Raw genomic sequence first — 17,350 nt, forward strand, 5'->3', positions numbered from 1 at the left:
CCAACCGCCCAATCAGCCGCCAGCCCGCGGCGCTCGCGGCCGCCTCCCGACCAATCAGCGCCGAGCGGGGCGGGGCTGCCGCTGCCGGTTAACGGCGCCGGTGGGCGGGGCCGGGTCGCGCGCTCGGTCCGTACGTGCGCGAGAGGGGCGGGGCCGGGGGCGGTGACGGCGCGTGCGCGGCGGGGCGGGGCGGCCCCGCGGCGATCCGGGATGTCGGGCCGGCTCCTGGTGACGTAGCGGGAAGGGCCGCGCCAGACCCCCGCCCGCCGCTGTCCCCCGGCACGGCACGGGACCCCCCCACACTTCCTCCGGTTGTCCCCCGCCATGGGCAGAGCCGCGGCGGTGGGAACGGGCAGGGAGTCCGGGGCCGCCGCTGGGAATGTGCCAGGCCCTGCCGCCGCGTGAGCACCGGCACCGGCAGCGTTGTCCGCGCCCGCCCCGGGCCAAGCCGTGAGTGTGGCGTCCGCCGGGCCGCCCCTGCCCCGGGAGGGAGGGAGAGGGCGGGAGCTCTGCCCGCCGGGAGCGGGGTCCCATCTCCCGAGGAAGGGGGGGCGGGAGAGGGTCTGGCGCGGTACCGGGATCCCGTCCTCACCTCCCCGTCCTGCGGGGCTCTCTCTCCCGGCAGGGCGGCGGGTGCCATGAGCAGCAGCTGCGCGTCCCCCGCCGCCGCCCGCCGCCGCCTGCAGCGCCGGGATCGATAGAGGCGGGGGCTGCGGACGCGCCATGGCCGGCAGCGGCTACACGGACCTGCGGGAGAAGCTCAAGTCCATGATGCCCTACCGGGACGGCCACAAAGGCGGCGGCGGCCTCCCGCGGGAGCCCCCCGAGCCGCCGTACGACCGCAAGCGGCGGCACCAGGAGGACTCCGGCTCCGAGCCCAGCGACTACGAGGAGCAGAAGGAGGAGGAGGAAGCTCGGAAAGTGAAGAGCGGCATCCGCCAGCTTCGCCTCTTCAGCGCCGAGGAGTGCGCCAAGATCGAGGCGCGCATCGAGGACGTGGTGTCCCGGGCGGAGAAGGGGCTCTACAAGGAGCACACGGTGGATCGGGCGCCGCTGCGGAACAAGTATTTTTTTGGGGAAGGCTACACCTACGGGTCTCAGCTGCAGCGGCGAGGCCCCGGCCAGGAGCGCCTGTACCCGCGGGGGGAGGTGGACGCCATCCCCGAGTGGGTGCACGACCTGGTGATCAGGAAGCTGGTGGAGCACCGGGTGATCCCCGAGGGCTTTGTGAACAGTGCCGTCATCAACGACTACCAGCCGGGGGGCTGCATTGTCTCCCACGTGGACCCCATCCATATCTTTGAGAGGCCCATCGTCTCCGTGTCCTTCTTCAGCGACTCGGCGCTCTGCTTCGGGTGTAAATTCCAGTTCAAGCCCATCAGGGTGTCGGAGCCCGTTCTGTTCCTGCCCGTGAAGAGGGGGAGCGTCACGGTGCTCAGGTAACTCGCCTGCGTTGCCGAGGCCCCGGTTGTGTAACGCGGATCACGAGGCGCACGGATGCGCGCCCCGACGGCGCCTCGGGCTCCATCTCCCTCCTCTGTAGGTGCTCAGGGGCTCGCTGTGGTGGAAGGGGGGAAGCAGGGATTTTGGGGGGGTGGGTCCTGCCGTCGTGGTGGGTGAGGATTTGGGTGGGTGCCCTCTCCATGGAGCTTGAGGCGAATGCTGGTGGGAGCGTGCTAGCGGAGCTGAGCTGGCCATTGAGTTCCTGTAAATGGGTAAAGTAACACGTTGAGACACAAAATGGATCCTTTGCCCAAGAGTGGTCAGAGCGGAGCAGCTGTAGGGACAGGGCTCCTGGTTCTATTCTTAGCTCGGCCGGTGCTTCTCTGACCTGACCTTAATCGTGGAGAGGAGATGTGAATGGCCTCGTCTTCCCAGTCTGTAAACTGGGAATGCTGAGCCCTCCCCTGCCCGCTGACGATAGGGAGACCAGAGTGCAGAGCCCCGCGTGATTGTCACTTGGAAGTGCAGCGGGTCACGGGCACAGGAAGGGACTTTATGTGTGTTGAGGAAGAGCCCTGGAAGGTGGAATGACCTGCCCAAGGTCACGCAGTTGGCCGGCAGTAAGGCAGGGATTGGCGCCGGGAAATGCCTGCTTCCTAATCCCACTGCCCTCCAGTGCGGGCTGGGAGGGGGAGCACACAGGTGAGGGGACAGGCAGGTAAGGGGACAGGAGGGGCTGGAGCACAGGGATCCTGCTGTCTCCAGCTCCTGGGGAGGGCAGCTGGAAGCCTGGCACCGGGGTTGCCAGTCCCTCGTGTCCCTGAAGGTCAGAGTGCTCCCTGCCAGGAGCAGGGATCACCAGGACTGTGCCAGCAGTGCTACCAGCTGTATCCTCGTTCGAGGGGTGGTTTTTTTGGACTGGTGAAGGTCCAGGCCGGTTTTCCGGGCTCCCAGGCCGTAATACAATCCCTTGCTTTGGCTTGTAAATTGATCGCTGCAGGGTTCGGGAAGGAATTTTTCCCCCCACAAACACACGGCCTCCTTGACTGGTGCATCAATAATAAATGCTGAGATCTCGCGTCGCTTTTATCTCGGAAAAGCTGCACAAACATTAACTAATCCTTGCTGTACCCCGGTGTTAGGTAACTTGTGTGGATTAGCCAGGGATGAGGGAGGCTGCAGAGGGAGGCGGGAATGGCGCTGAGGACATTTTCTCATTCTCTGGTGGTTTGACGGGGCTCAGGGGGCAGAGGTCGGGGTGATTTTGTGAAATGGGACCCAAGGGGACCCATCCTGCTCTGTATCTTTTTACTGCAGAGCAAGCTCCATCCCCAGGGATGGACTGCTGGGTGTGAGGCAGCTGCTCTGCTCGCTGACTTCTCAAAGATACCAGGAGGGAAACTTTCTATCCTAATTTTCCTGCTGCTGATGCAAGCCCCTCTCCTGTCTTTCCTTGTCAGGCCTCGATAAATAGTTGTCCTTCCTTTTACAGCCAGAGGCCTTCTGTTTTCTAAGGACAGTGAGAGTTTTATCCTGCTTGGAAGCATTCTGGCAGAGCTGCTAATTCAGGGTCAGCCTCAAGTCTTGCAGTCAAAGCCTCTTGAAAAACTCTGGAGGAGGATCTGCAGTGGAGGATGGTGGGAGGAAGGAGAGATGCTTTCTCTGCTCCAGGACCAGAGAATGATGTTTTCTTATTCCAGAGCCTTGCTCTTCCTTCAAAACTGCTGGCTCAGGGCTCATGGAATTGGAGCGAGGTGTCTCCAAGGGGTGTTTGGGTTGTTGGCCAGTGTCACTCAGGTGCTGTCATCAGTTTGTTCATGTGGCTGAAGCAATCGTACAAACCAGATGAAGATATCAGAGATACCTTTTCCCTCCAAATCCAAGGGCTGCTTTCTGACCCACTCACTGCAGCTTGATCACTGTCAGATGTTCTGCCTTCCAGCAAGTAATGGACTTTAAAACAGGGATAATTTCAAATTTGGTACAGCAGTTAGCAGGTACTTTGCACTCATTTATGAGAGATTCTGCCAGAGTGACTGTTCTGTGTTGACAGGATGCTGTCTGGAATCAATTCCTTGCCTCACAGCAGATCTCCTGCTCTCCCGTCTCACCCCAGCAGTCAGGAGGAGCAGGAGAGGTGCAGACCGTGCTCAGGGGTGTGGCACCAAATCCAGCCCTTGGGCATGACTAAGTCAACTCCCCAAACTTGGCGTTTTCTCCTCTGGGTAAACAGCTGGTGGAGGCAGTTGCCCTGGAGATGGGGAACGGGCACAGATAGAGGTGGCATGCCTGTAATGTCTGGGATTCAAATCCTGCTGGGTCAGTGGCTGCCCCTGGCCTGCAGCCTTTCCAGGGAAGCTGGGTGGAAGTCCTGAGGATCTAAAGTAACCTCTCAGATGCCTCTCTTTGACCCCACAGCACTCTCACACTGGCTTCAGATTGCCCCTGTCTCATTCCTGCTCCTAATTTCACAGTTGCTGACCCAGTACCCAGTAGGGATTTTGCAGAGAAGCTTTCCCTGTTTCCCTCCCTTTATTTTGTTTGCCTTCCCTGTAGCAGGATGTGGTGTTTGCCAGCTCTGAACCTGCCTCAGAGTCCTTGGAGAGTGTTCAGACCTCAAATGACAGGTGAGGTGGAACAAGATTCACGTGGCTGGGCTGTGCCCCTCGCCAGAAGGCAAAAGCTGAGCCACCCCATGACCTGCTAATGAGCCCTTCCCTCTTCCAGCAAGGCCTTTTCTCCTCTCCTTTCACATCTGCAGGGAAGATTTGCTCGTGTAGGTTTTGTGATCTAGAAGATGACCTCCCCTCTTTTCCCACAGCCCTGGGAAGCAAGTGCTCCTGCAGGTTTGTCCCAGTGGCAGCCAGGCCAGGAGGAAGCATCAGCTCAGTGTGTGTTGCTGGATCCCAGTCCTGTGACCCATCAGCTCCCTGGGGAGGGGCTGTTAACCTCACCACGTTGGTGGGTTTTTCTTATTTTAACAACAATTTGGTGAGCATCAATCAGTAGAAGCAGTGGCGGGGAGATGGAGGAATTTGCCGTTTCGTCTGGGGAACGTGTGCTTTGAGAATGCTTGGGCTGGGAAAAAGGGAGGGAACAGGGGGTGTGTGGAGCCACCTGGGATGGGGGGTTCCAGGTGGATCCCTGCCCTGCAGCTGCTGTCACAGGAAGCAAATCTCAGTGCTGAAACTGCCAGGTATGTTGTCTGAGCATTGGAAAGAGTGCAGCTGGAGGAACGAAAGGCACAGGTAGCATTTCCCATGTTCCCAGAGCTTGTGCCATACAGGCTTCCCTCCCACAGCTGGAGAGTGCTCCAGGTCGTCTCCTGGCTGTTTGTAATGGCAGGGGAGTGCTGTGATGTGTGTCCCTCCTGTTGTCTCGTGGCGTGCCTGATGGAAGCATAATCAGAGCAGGTTGGAGTCGCTGGAGGATGAACCTCCTTCCTTCCCAGCTGGAGGGATCTCTCTGCAGCTGTCTGCTCCAAAATAGCCTGATCCCTCAGAACAGGCTCTTGGTGCAGAGAAGTTCCACGTGTGCCAGTGGTGATGAGGCAGAGATTTGTTCAAGCTTTTCTTGTTAGAGTCTGTAGAACTTCAAGGTTTCCTTTCTGGTGATGTTTGCACAAAAATATCCACTTTTATCTCTGTGTGAATCAGTTCTGGCTCAGCAGTGACTCTTCCAGATGGAAAAAGACTCAGGGGAGTGTTGAGGGTGTAAGGTTTGACAGGTTACTTTGGAATTGGGGTCTGGTTTTGGGGTAGTGTGTGGAAAACATCAGCACTTCCCCCTGTTCTTCTGGAAAACCCTCTGGGATGGAGATGGCACACTCGAGTGCTTTCCTGGGCTGGAATTTATGATTTTCCTTTCCAGGTTGTTTTGAGTTTATTCTCTGAGCAAGAAATGTGTGTGTAGACCCTTGATAACGTTATGGGTGTTTTTCTTCAGGGTCTGCCCCTTTACCCATCCTCAGGGTGTGCAAGGCTGGGCAGTGGGTGAGAAGTTCATGCTGGCACGAGGCAGCATGAGTATGACACAACCAAATAATCCTTTTCTTTTATTTCTCTGCCTGTGCAGAGGCACTCCATCACTACATATGATACAGTGCAGAGTTTTCCACACCAGTTTGCTGCTAGGGCAAACTGGTGTGTCCCCCTTATGGTCTCAGACCAGAGTGGTGGGGCTGTTGTTTGATGCTGCCCGTGTGCATCTGGGACCACAAACTTCTTGGTGCCACTGTGGAATTGATCTGAAAAGGGTGTTCTTGCCTGGGGAAGGAGTGAAAAGGAGTGTCCAGGCTGATACCTTGTGGGTCTGGAAGCAGGTCTGGAAGCAGACCTTTCCCTGGTGTTCAGGGTGCTGCTGAGGATGCTGAGTTGAATGTTAACGTGGGTGATATTCATGAATTCACTGGAGCTTGACGCAGAGATTCCAGGAACATAATAGAGCATCATCACGAGCCCTTGTCGTGTTCTGCAATGCCTGGAGCACAGTGGGGATGGACACCACCCCTGCTTCAGCTGGTCAGGCCTTGGACTTGTGGCTGTCCTGGCAGAGCAGTAAATCTGTGTGTGAGGAGGTGTTTCTGGGTGAGTGGGTGGGTTATCTAACCAGATCAAGGAAACCCGGTCCTGTCCCCAGAGAAAACTTGTGTGTGTGAGCTCTGTTCTCTGCTCAGGGTGTCCTGAATAACCTGCCAGCCCCTGACCCTGGCCTGCCAGCAATGGCATGGAAAAGCCTTGTGGGGACACTGAGCCTGCTGATTTCTGCTTCAGGCTGGGTGTGCAGGCTTGAGCAGCCTTCACCCAGGTGCCTTCCAAGGTGTTTCAGGAAGCTCTGAAGGTGTTCAGCTTCTCTTTAGCCCGTGCTGGACTGCAGAAGGCTCTCAGCAAGCTGACACTCTCCAAACGGCAGGTAGAGGGCAGGCCCCACCGCTGGGATCTGCTGCTCACACCCTTGCAGTGATGGGATGTGCTCCCAGCATGGTTTGTGTGTCACAGCAGGCGTGGTGGCTGCTCTCCATGGACCCACCGTGATTTCACCTGCTCTGCTGGGCACAGGAGCCCAGCTGGAAACAGAGGCAGCCATCAGGAAATGCTCCAGTGTGTTGTGGGAAGCTGGGGCTGTCCTTGGCCGTGGCTTCTCTCCAGCCTGCTGAAAATGTGGAGTATCTGGAGTCATGTCACACAACAGCCACTGCTTGAGCCTGGCTTTTCTTCAGCCCAATGAGCTGTTTCACCCTATTACAGGGTGGTTTTAGAGGAGTGCAGCTTGGTTTGCAGGTCTGAATTTGTAGGTTACCCCATGAGGAAGGGCTGGTGATGTTCTTGTGGTGGCTGAGGATATGCCATGTGATGGGGAGGATGATCAGCAGGAAAAGGGGATGAGAGGCTCAGCTCTGCATGACTGCACCCCTCTGTGACTTAAAAAACCTCCCTGATGTGTTACATGTTTGGGTCTGGGCGTGCTGCACACCTGAGCTGTGAGAGAGCTTTTCTCATAGGCATGTTTGAGATGATTTGGAGGAATGTGCTCATTTTCCCCCCTGTTGCTTTCTAATTTCTTCATAAATTAATTGCCTGAATCTACAGTTCTACATTTCTACATGTTTTTATTTCACAGTGCTGGAGCAGGTGGCAGTTTCCTCTGGGGTATGCTGAAAAACTGAGTCATGAAAACCCCCCAAAACCCCTTGACTGTCCTCGTTCTTTCTCAATGTTTGTTCCTTCCTGCAAGTCTAGCTCCTGTGTGCCTGGGGGTGGTGTTTGGAGGAGGAATTCCTGGTGCAAGTTAGGAAGTACTGGCCAAACTGAGTTGTTGAGGCTGGAAACCATTTTCTGTTTCTGCCTAGCATCTCCCTGATGGTGGCTTTTTGTTTCTGTTGTCAGTGGGTATGCGGCCGACGAAATCACACACTGCATTCGACCACAGGACATCAAGGAGAGGAGAGCTGTCATCATCCTCCGAAAGTAAGTGTTGAAGCCCTCCAGACAGCAACATAAACGTGGATGTGGTGTCATGATGCTTAAACACTTGAAAACTCTCTTGCTTGTTAATTTGCTGGCTTGATCTTGCACCTTGATTAGGTGTCACTCTGGCACTCGCTCGTGTCGTGCCGTACCTGGCAGTGGAAGTGGCTGGAACCTGTTCCTGCAGGGTTCATCACTTCTTGGCTTTGTGCAGCAGCACTTTGTTGCAATGTCTGGGGTTACAAGCCCTGCTGGTGCCCAAACTGGCTTCCCCTTGGCTGCCCAGCTCCAAACACCTAGGGTATCAGACTGTCTTGTTTTGGGCTGTGTGTTGAGGTGTCTGGTCATGTGATGCCCACATGTGTGAGTTACCTGGATGGTCTTTTGGAGCTGATGTTTGTGATGAAGAATGTCCTGTGAAGCAGAGAAAGGTTTCTTGGTATCATGGCTTTTGTTTCCTGGGGAAGAGAGGAAGACACTGGCTTTGGAGGGAAACACGTAGAGAGTTCAATGCTCATTACAGAGCTTGTCCTTCGAGTCTCTGTTCGGAAGCCAAGCTCCATAAGCTGTTTTAGAAAGGGGCTTCCTGTTCTAGGAAAGCACTCTTGATGGCATTTCATCAATCAGTGCTTGTTCCTAAAGCTCTTAAGAAAATGAGAGACAAAGTAAACTAAGCCCACCCCAAAGTCCCTCAGTAAAACCTTCCTTCCTGCCTAGAAATGTCCTCTCTCATCAGTTCCTTCTACTAGGAGACCAAAACATGTGACTGCCACACATTGACCCCTGCTGACTATGCCTTGGAAGGTGTTGGCAGTAATTCTGCTGTCAAGAAGCATCTTTGTAAATGAAAATACACACTTTGAGTCCTGTAAACCCAGCCAAAAACTTGGGCATTGGTGGCAGGGCTGTGGTTGTGGCCCAGGCTGGCATAAGGCTTGCAGGCAAGTGGTCTGGATCCAGACTGGATGAGCTTTTGGATAGCTTACTTGGTTTCAAAACAAGTCTGGCAACATTATGAGGATATGGCACAAAGCCAGTGGAGTGGAGTTGGACATCTGGTTAGAGAAACCCATGGAATGAAGGCAGGAAAACAGCAGCCCTGAGGTATTAGCCAAGCAAAATCAGCCCAGACCCAGGGAGGCAGGATGAGATGTGGCAGGAGATAGAGTGGGATGAAAGGCAGGCTGTAGCCAAACCACCCCACAGCTGGGTATGGCCACATGAGGTTTGGGGTGAGGAGTTGTGATAAGAACTTAGAGCTGTTGAGTTCATGGTGTTGGAGCAGCCAGGGAAAAGCAGTACAAGTGCTCACAAGGAGGCATCTCCAAGTCTTGTAGCTGCTTTGGTTGGACTTTGGGAAAGAGAAGCTGCCTGTCCTAGGTTGTGGAGCAGTTTTGTGGAAAAGACAGACTCAGATAAATAAGCTAAAGCTGCCCAAACTGGTGCAGATATCCAATGTACCTGTTTAAACTGGCTCTGCCTCTTGCTTTCTCCAGCCTTGGTGAGCTGAGAGTGTTGGATTGTTTCAGTCAAGCCTGGCTGCCCTCAAAGTGCATCTGGGCAAGAAGGGACCTTAAACATCACCTTGTTTCAGCCCCTGCCATGGGCAAGGACACCTTCCACTGGGCCAGGTTGCTCAGAGTCCCATCCAGCCTGTCCTTCTCTGGGCAACCTGTGCCAGTGCTTCACTGCTCTCTGAGCAAAGGATTTCTTTCTAATATCCAATCTAAATTGTCCCTCTTTTAGTTTAACACTGGTCCCTCTTGTCTTATGACCATCTCCCAACATAAAAAGTTGTTCTCTGTGTTTTTTATAAGCCCCCTTTATGTCCTGGGAGGAGCAGTGAGGTCTCTCCAGTGTACCCAGCTGACCTGCTGCACTTCTGCTGAAGGGACGGAGCCTGTAGCTCTGCTGGCTCTGTCCATCCACGCTGATTCTTGGGGCCTGATTTGCTTCATGTCAGAGCAGAAGTGTCTCTTCCCATTAGACAGTGAGGGGCTAACCTGACAGACAAACCAGGTGAAACCACACCAGGATTTTTCTCTCGAGCAAAGCACAAACCCCCTGGTAATTCTTTCTGCATAACCTCTGCAGCTGTGGTGAATCCGTGGCGATGTTCGCCAAAGGCTGGGCTGTGATTGCTGCCAATTAGAGCTTATTAGTTGCTGCTTATCCCCTGGCCAGGGCGGCCACCTCCCCATGTCCCTGTGTGTGCAGTGTGCCCCTTGCCTGTGCCAGGGTCGCTGCACCAGCGCCGTTCCTGCTCCCCAGATCTGCAGCTGTGCCTGGAACAGGCTGTTGTGCAACCAGGAAAGCAGCTCCTTCCCCTGCTGGCCTGTGAGCACGAAAGGCCTTGTAAAACTCCTCTTCCTCTTCTTGGTGGTGAGGATCAGCCCTGAGCTTTCCGGATCAGATCAGCTGGATCATCCCAGTTGGAGCTGGGATGTTCAGCTCTGAGTTCTGCCAGAGCCCGCTGGGTCCCGGGCGTTTGAGTCTGGCTCTGCTCTCGCCTCTGCTTCCTGCTGACAGCAGCAGGAGGACAAAGCTGTGGGAGCTGCAGGAGCAGTGGGGTTCTGCAGGATCCTTCAGAGCTGTGTGGTTACCAAGCAGGTCATAAACACTTCAGTGCTCAGTGTTTCCTGTGGTGGATCAGGGCTGCCGGGAGCCAGCAGGGTTTGGAAATGCTTTGAGCCAGAGGAGGGGAGGAATGGTGCTCTTAATTTATGAGATGCTGGGAGAGGTAACGTGGGAGATGGGTATAGAAATGAGACCTACTCAACCAGGTCTTGAAAGCAATTTTAGAGGCTTTTGCTGCCATTCTGCTTTCACTCTCATAAGCAGAGTTTCTCTATTTGTAGGTACATTGTTCTCCATTTTAGTGTCACCTCTCCTTGCACCTGGCCAGAGAGAGCATGGCTGGTGTTCCCTTGCCCTTGCAGTGTATTGGAGGTTGGTTTGTTTGAGTGCAGTCCTGCAGTTGCTGTTGTATTTGAGAGGTATTTAAACCACCTCCCTTGTCATGGGCAGGATCTGCAAGGCCTTTGGTGTTCAGGCTGGACTGGGTCCAGCCTTGGAGCTGAGAACAACTCAGGATGACAGCGTGGACTAGCACAGGCTCCAACCTGGCAGCTGCCTGTGGAAGTGTTCCTTGTTTCTGGCACGCTGGGCAAACTCAGGCTGCCATGCCCAGCTTTGCCTGTGCCAGACTGGCATCACCCTGATTAGCTGAAGAGGCTCTCCCTGATGGCAGAGAGAAGCTTGGCAGCTGGATGTGCTTTCTAATGGAAGTTTAGATTGGGATTCTCCTGTGGAAACCTCCCTCAGGAGCTGAAGTTCAGCACTGGAGAGCAAGTAGTTGTTCTCCCCCTTCATTTTTGCTGCCTCCTCCACCTGTGCATGGCTACAGTCCTGTTCTCTTTTGGGATGAGCTGTGCTTGCTCTCCAGCATAGCTTGAGTGTGTGCAGAGCTGCTGGAAGGGATTGGTGCAGCTTCTGTTTGCTACACCTTCTCCTGACTCGTACTTCAACTCTTTGCACTTTGTAAAGCTGAGGAACACCTGACCCCGGGAGATCCGTGGGCAGGAGGGAGTTTCCAGGTGGAAGCAGTTATTACTGTTGCAGGTGATGATGCTTTTGCAGGGCATCTCCCACCCAGGTGGCTTAACTGGAGCTGTGAGTTGTTGCCAAGTGATTTCATGGGATTTCACAGCTGCTCCAACAGCTCTGCTCCTTATCCCAGAGCTGGGGTTGCAGTGAGCTCAGCACCTTTTGCATTCACCTCGTGACTGTGTGTCCCTAAGCCAAGGCAGGATAAAGGGCAATGGCTTCAAACTGACAAAGAGTGTTTAAATTCGGTATAAGGAAAAAATCCTTTCCTGTGAGGCTGCTGAGGCCCTGGCACAGGTAGCCCAGAGAAGTTGTGGCTGCCCCATCCTTGAAAGCATCCAAGGTCAAGGTGGACAGGACTTGGAGCAGTCTGGTCTAGTGGAAGGTGTGCCTGCCTGTGGCAGGGGGTTGGAAATGAGGTTATGTTCAAGGTCTCTTCTGACTTAAACCATTTTGTGATTCTGTGAAGCTTCTAGTAGCACAAAGCTTGCTGTGCTGTGGAGTGTGGTATTCTTGTCCCTCCTCCTGAGCCGTGTGGTTGGGGTGGAGGGCTCTGCTGTGATTCTGTAGAAACTCCTTGCAAATTCTCTTCTCTTTCAATATTTGCAGAACAAGACTAGATGCACCTCGATTGGAAACAAAATCCCTGAGTAGCTCTGTGTTGCCACCAGGTTATAACTCTGACCGCCTGTCGGGAAGCAACCGGGACCAGATCCTGAAACCAAAGCGGTCCCATCGCAAAGCAGATCCTGATGCTGCCCACAGGTAGGACCATCTCTCCTAAGAGCCATGTTTGGGATGTTGTCTCTGGATCAGTGCATAGCTGAGGTCCCTGGCCTCAGAACTTATTTAAAACGATTCTGATGTGCACCTGCCAGGTGCTTTCTGCAATGCCCAGATCTGTTTTATCAGAATGAGCTCTTTATGCGTTCCTCCCAGACTTGTGGAGGCTGAGCTCTGGCTGTAAGCAGCTTACATTGTTTATCCTGTGAGTGGCATAATGAAGAAGCAATAGATTTGGCTGGCTTTTGATAATGCAGTCGTTCAGAACAATAGTTTCCCTGCAGCTAATCATTTTTGACCTCTATTGCCAAGCAACCTGTGCAGCTGCATTAAACTATATTATGAAAGCAGTCCTGGGAGGGAGTGTGAGGGTTTGCTATCTGGGAAAGGTTAAGGACTTCTTGGGAAGCTTCTCAGGCCTGTTTTGATTCCAGAGCTCTGTGTGTGTATTTTTGTGTGAGAAATCAGACCGTGTGGATGTTTAAGCCTGACCTTCAGGGAAGCTCCTCGCTGAGGTTTCAGACAAGCTTGAGCTCTGCAGCAAGGCTTCCCTTAAACACCTTGGTGTGAGCACACTGATGGCTGTGAGTGATTGCCAGTCTGCCAGCTGTCCTGCATATTTCAATTCCAAAGCTTCCTGAGGATCCAGATGGCACTCTCTGCACAATGGGTACAACCCAAAAGTTGACTTGGTCACAGGGTTTGGCTGCCACGCAGTCCCAGCCCTGTTTGAACCTGTCCTGGAGGGAGGAGGGTGGGGATGGTTTGTTTGTGAGCAGTGTTCATTCACCTGCACGCAGGCTGGAAGATGGATGAAGGTCTGAGGCTGGGCTGCAGATGCAGCTTCCCTGGGAGCACGCAGAGGGCCGGTGTCCGATTAGAGGAGCGATCATGCAGGACAAATGTGCACATCCCTCAGAGCTGTTTTTCAGCCTGATGTGACCTTATCAGGCTGTGGGGGATGGCTTGCATAGGCTCCTGCAGCAGATGGGTGTGAAAAACATGTTTTTCTCTTTCTCTGGCCTCAGAGGCTCCAGTAGAACAGGTAATTCTCATGGATATCTTAGTGGGATCTCTCAGATAAAGTAAGTGGCGTGTGCAGCCCACCAACCCAGTCCTGCTAGAAAGTGATCAGAGGCAGCTCTGCAGAAATAACAATTACACTGTGTTAATATTTGAGAGGACATAGGATTTTGGAGCTGTGATGTGATCCTGCACCATAAGGAGCTCAGCTCTGTGCTCTAAATTCTGCTGCAGTAGAGACAGACCCCTCTGCCCAAGGGGTTTTTCTTGGGGCCACAAGCTGCAAGTTAAAGAAAAAGAGGTTGACTGGAAGTGTTCTGGTGGAGGTAAAGGCCAATGCTTGCCTTGGGAAGGAACTGGCCCATCATAGCAAAGTTCTCAGCTCCTCTAGGGATCTGCAACTTGGTGATCTATTCCTGTTCTGCCAAGTGCCCAGTGCTGGGAAAGCAGTGGGAAAACAAGCAGAGCCGTCACGGCAGGTAACCTGCAGATAGCATCCAGGAGGGATGCCTGGATCCATCGTGCTGTGCTCTCACTCCTGTTTTCTCCCTCTCCACAGGCCACGGATTCTAGAAATGGATAAGGAGGAGAACAGGCGTTCAGTCCTCTTACCAAAACATAGGAGACGGAGCAACTTCAGCTCCGAGAACTATTGGCGAAGGTCGTACGAGTACACGGAGGACTGTGACGACGAGGAGGAGGATGGCAGCCCCGCCAGGAAAGTTAAAATGAGGCGACACTGAGGATTGCACTTGCCAGGCTCGTGGAGCTGATGAGATTGGCCTCCAGTCTGTGAAAACTTTCTCCTCCCTCTGGCTATCTTCCATCTAGCTTCAGTTTTGGTTTTTCCTTTCAGGCTGAAGAGTAAACAGGAAGGATCTGGTTTTATGAATGGAGGAATGCTGAGATATACGTGAGGATGGAACATGTCCATTGCACATGGTGTCCTGAGTCATGGGTCAAGTGGGCATCTCTCCCTTAGGAAGCAGATAAAGTTATGCCAGGTTGTCTGTTGGGATTTCTTTTGAAAACACCAAAAAGTTTAACTGTTTCATTGTGCAAGATTCAAGAATTGTATTTTTGTTTTGGTTTTTGGTTGGGTTGGTTTTTTTTGTTTTTCTTTTTTTTTTTTTGCTTTAACACTTTTCCTTTCCAAATGTTCTAAATATGATGTTTGACCCCAGGAGCTGAAATTCCATGGTGGGCTCGTATTCCTTGTTTCACCAAAGGGCTCCTTGGTCTTTTTTTACCTGGTGGTTGTTGGGCCTGTTTTAAGGGTGCCCTGCAGTAACTGGAAATTTGAAGCTTTGCAGACCCCTCTTGCTGTGATCGATTTCAAGTGGTTTAGGACATTTTTGTTGCACTTTAGTGTTTTAAATGCTGTAGGTTTCCTTTCCAGACCCTTTTCCCAAGCCAGCACGGGCTCGCAGCCCTGTGTCCCTGCACTGCCCTCTCCAAGAAGAATGTACTAGAGCTCTGGTTTCTCAGTGCTGGTCTGACTGGGGCTGTGCTTGAGGAGGAGGGAAAGGTGGCCCAGCATTGTCCTGAGATCCATATTGGAATCTCAGGGCTGCCAAGTGAGGGATCACACTGAGCATGTGCTGCTTCCCAGAGCTGGGGATAGCAAAGAGGAGTAGGAGACGCTGTGCTTGTGAGGGTTTGTGCCTTGGGACCCCCCAGAAGAGCCCTTCTCCACTGCCCCTTCCAGGTGGAGAGGGCTGAGTTGGTGCAGCATTCCCAGCACAGTGGCCCATCCTGAAGGACTGGCTGCACTCTCATGGAGCAGGAACAGGAGCTGCTGTGGCCTTGGGGGAGCTGAGCAGCTCTGTCCCCTCCGAGGCTGGCTCTGGGAGCAGGGACACTGCAGGGCTCAAGGTTGGCCCCAGTTCAGTGCATCCAGCACTGAAGTTGCCTGCTTTCTCCTGGCTTATTCCTGCCTGTGTTCCTGGGGTAAGGAGTTTTCTGGTTGCTACAGGAGATGCTGAGAAGAATTCAGGCATTCAGCCCCGTGGAGTTGTGATAGAGCATCTGCCATCATCATCCTCTTCTCCCACCTGGTTTGTGTTAGCCCAGACCAAAGCCTTGGTGTTTGCAAAGTTTGGGGCCCAATGCCATATTTAGAGCTGTACTTTTAAGGAAAACTTCCTCCAGTTGATTCTTTGAACCCAAGTGTTGGCAGTTGTAAGGAGTAGTCTTATTTTTAAATTTTTACTGCTTTGCCCTCCCTCCCATTGTAGTTTTTCTTAGTGTCGTGTCCCCCACACACTTCATGGTCTGCACGCTTGGCAATAAAAAGATGTAATATATTTTGAAACTTGTTTGCTGCTGTCTTGAGGGACTTCTGGTCTAAAACAACCACCCAGGCATTGTTCCCTGCAGTGCTGATCAAGGACATTTGCTGACATCTGGGTCCCACTGTCCTTTTCCTTCCCTGCTGATTTTCACCTGGTGTTGGGGTTCTGCTCAGGCTGGATCTTGTCACATGAGCTCAGAGGACGTTGCCATCACCTTCAGCTGGCTGTGGGGGTGTTGGTGAGGTCCCCAGTGCCTGTCTCTGATTATCCAGTGGTTTTCCTGGTGGGAGCCCCCACTGCCTCCGTGCTGAGGCACAGCCTCCAAAGAAACGTATTTTGTCAGTCCAGAGATCCAAAAGTTTGTACTTCTGCTGCTTGTAAAACCTTGAAAATGCCATTTTCAGACCTCACGTAGCATTTGAAGCGATGTTCCTCACCCTCCTGGCTTTCTGCTGCGAATCCAGGCCAGCTCTTGGCTACAAACCCCCTGTTTTGGGCAGCTTGGCATCCCCCTGACAGCAAAACTGCACGCAGAGATCCCTTCTCCTGATGGCTTTGTCTTTCTGGATCCATCCTGGCCATGCCCTGTTCCTGTCATGGTGCCAGGCTCTGCTGTGGGTGGAGATGGCGACAGAGGTCACTGCCAGAGGTCTCAGCTCTCCCCTCTCCCCTCCTGGCTCCTAATTTTATCCCTACCTCTCCAATATGGATACTCTACCTTGGTGTCAACTCAGAATGAAGCTGGAGCAGCTGGCCTTTCCACAGCTGCTTCCCAGAGCAGGACTTCCATGGGATGAGGTGCTGGATCTGGACATGCTGAGCTCTTCCACCTCCAGCCTGGTCCCAGCCACCACCTCATCCTGGTCCTTGTGCAGGCTGTACATGTGCAAGATTCCTTTCCCAGCTTGTTTTGGTATTCCTGCATGTCCTGCTCAGGAGCTTTCCCCCCTTCCCTGTTCCCATCCATGCAGTGGGTCAGAGCTGGCAGCTGTGGCTGGGGGGACAGGAGGAGCTCCTCTCCAGCCACCATCTGCTCTTGGTTTTTAACCTGACTGGTTGGGGCTTGACACCTTGGAGAGAGAGGGAGCAGGATCCCTCAGGAGAGGAGTCCCCAGCGTGCAGGCAGGGCCATCTTCCCACTTGTACAGACATTTTCTATAGACACGGATGTATATGTGTAGATAACATGGTTTTTTAACTCTTTTGCACTGAACAACATCAGAGTGAAACCTGGATTCGAAACTAGAAGACATTTTTCACACGGATCCAGAGGTCTGGATCCTTCCTGTTACCTGTCTGGTTGGAACTGTGGCTCAGAATTCCTGGTTTTCACTGTTGGGCTGCACACAGGCATCAGGCCAGGCTGGAGGCACGGGGCTGGAGGTGATCTCGAGTTTGGAGGCAAAACTTCTCCCCAGGCTCCTGCACAGCCCTGACCCCGTTGGTTTGTGTGTGTCTGATCTGGTTGTGTGTGGTCCAACCTCTCCATCCACCCACAGCGTGTCCATGCTCAGCCCCAAGCTGGGAGCTCCATCCAGTGTGACAGTCCATGTGCCCAGCCCCAGAGCCCAGAGCAGGAGAACTGTCTTTCCTAAGGAAGGGGGAGGAAGGTGGGGTTCATCCCCGCTTTTCCACAAAGAACAGGAGGAATTGGGGTTTGTTACTGTTACCGTATCTCCAGAAGGGTCAGTGGTGGAATTATCCAAGCCCATGGATCAAAACAGCTGCCAGGCTTTGGGGAGGACTCAAGGGGGGCAGGGTCTAGACCCCCACCAGCAGCAGAGTCTTTTACCTGCCAAAAGTGTTCCCTTTTCCCTGTTGGGAGGAGAAACATTCGACTGAGAAATGTCTCTGCTCCTTTCCCTGCCCACACTTAGAAGTTCTGGCTGACTTTAATTTTTGTTTTTTAAAAGATTATAATTTTTTTTGTTACCAATAAAAATAAAAATTAAAAAAAATACTGAAAAAGAAAGTGGCAATATTTTTTTCTGTAAGCTTTTCCTAGGAAAAAGCGTGGTTTGTAACAAAGTTGTACAGTTCTGAAGTTTGAGATACGAGAAGTACTGTGTGAAACGCTGTAAATGGAGCAGAGATTATTTTATGTACAGTCTGACATGGGGGAATCTTTTAATTCCAGTTGATTCTTAGGAAGAATTTGGTTCTTCACTGTCAGGGTTTGGAATTTCATGGTTTCATTATTATGATTTTTTTTTTCTTGTATAGATTGCTGCATTA

General features: G+C 53.0%; 1 protein-coding gene across 1 annotated transcript; it reads left to right on the forward strand.

Annotated features, from left to right (window-relative positions):
* The first annotated feature begins 176 nt into the window (after positions 1–176).
* On the forward strand, positions 177–15,135 carry ALKBH5 (alkB homolog 5, RNA demethylase). Its single transcript, XM_059862153.1, has 5 exons — positions 177–450; positions 626–1,439; positions 7,329–7,409; positions 11,625–11,780; positions 13,381–15,135. Exons 2-5 carry the CDS (start codon positions 724–726, stop codon positions 13,562–13,564), a joined length of 1,137 nt encoding a protein of 378 aa, XP_059718136.1. The 5' UTR covers positions 177–450; positions 626–723; the 3' UTR covers positions 13,565–15,135.
* The last annotated feature ends 2,215 nt before the right edge of the window (positions 15,136–17,350 follow it).

This window comes from Haemorhous mexicanus, chromosome 17 (genome assembly GCF_027477595.1).
Source record: "Haemorhous mexicanus isolate bHaeMex1 chromosome 17, bHaeMex1.pri, whole genome shotgun sequence".
Taxonomy (NCBI): Eukaryota; Metazoa; Chordata; class Aves; order Passeriformes; family Fringillidae; genus Haemorhous; species Haemorhous mexicanus.

What these genes read in the sequence shown, in the direction of transcription:
- ALKBH5 (XM_059862153.1), top strand. Translation starts at nt 724, where the DNA reads ATGGCCGGCAGCGGCTACACGGACCTGCGGGAGAAGCTCAAGTCCATG. An exon ending in GCTGTCATCATCCTCCGAAA is followed by an intron (nt 7,410 to 11,624) that starts GTAAGTGTTGAA and finishes CAATATTTGCAG; the next exon opens with AACAAGACTAGATGCACCTC. An exon ending in GATCCTGATGCTGCCCACAG is followed by an intron (nt 11,781 to 13,380) that starts GTAGGACCATCT and finishes CCCTCTCCACAG; the next exon opens with GCCACGGATTCTAGAAATGG.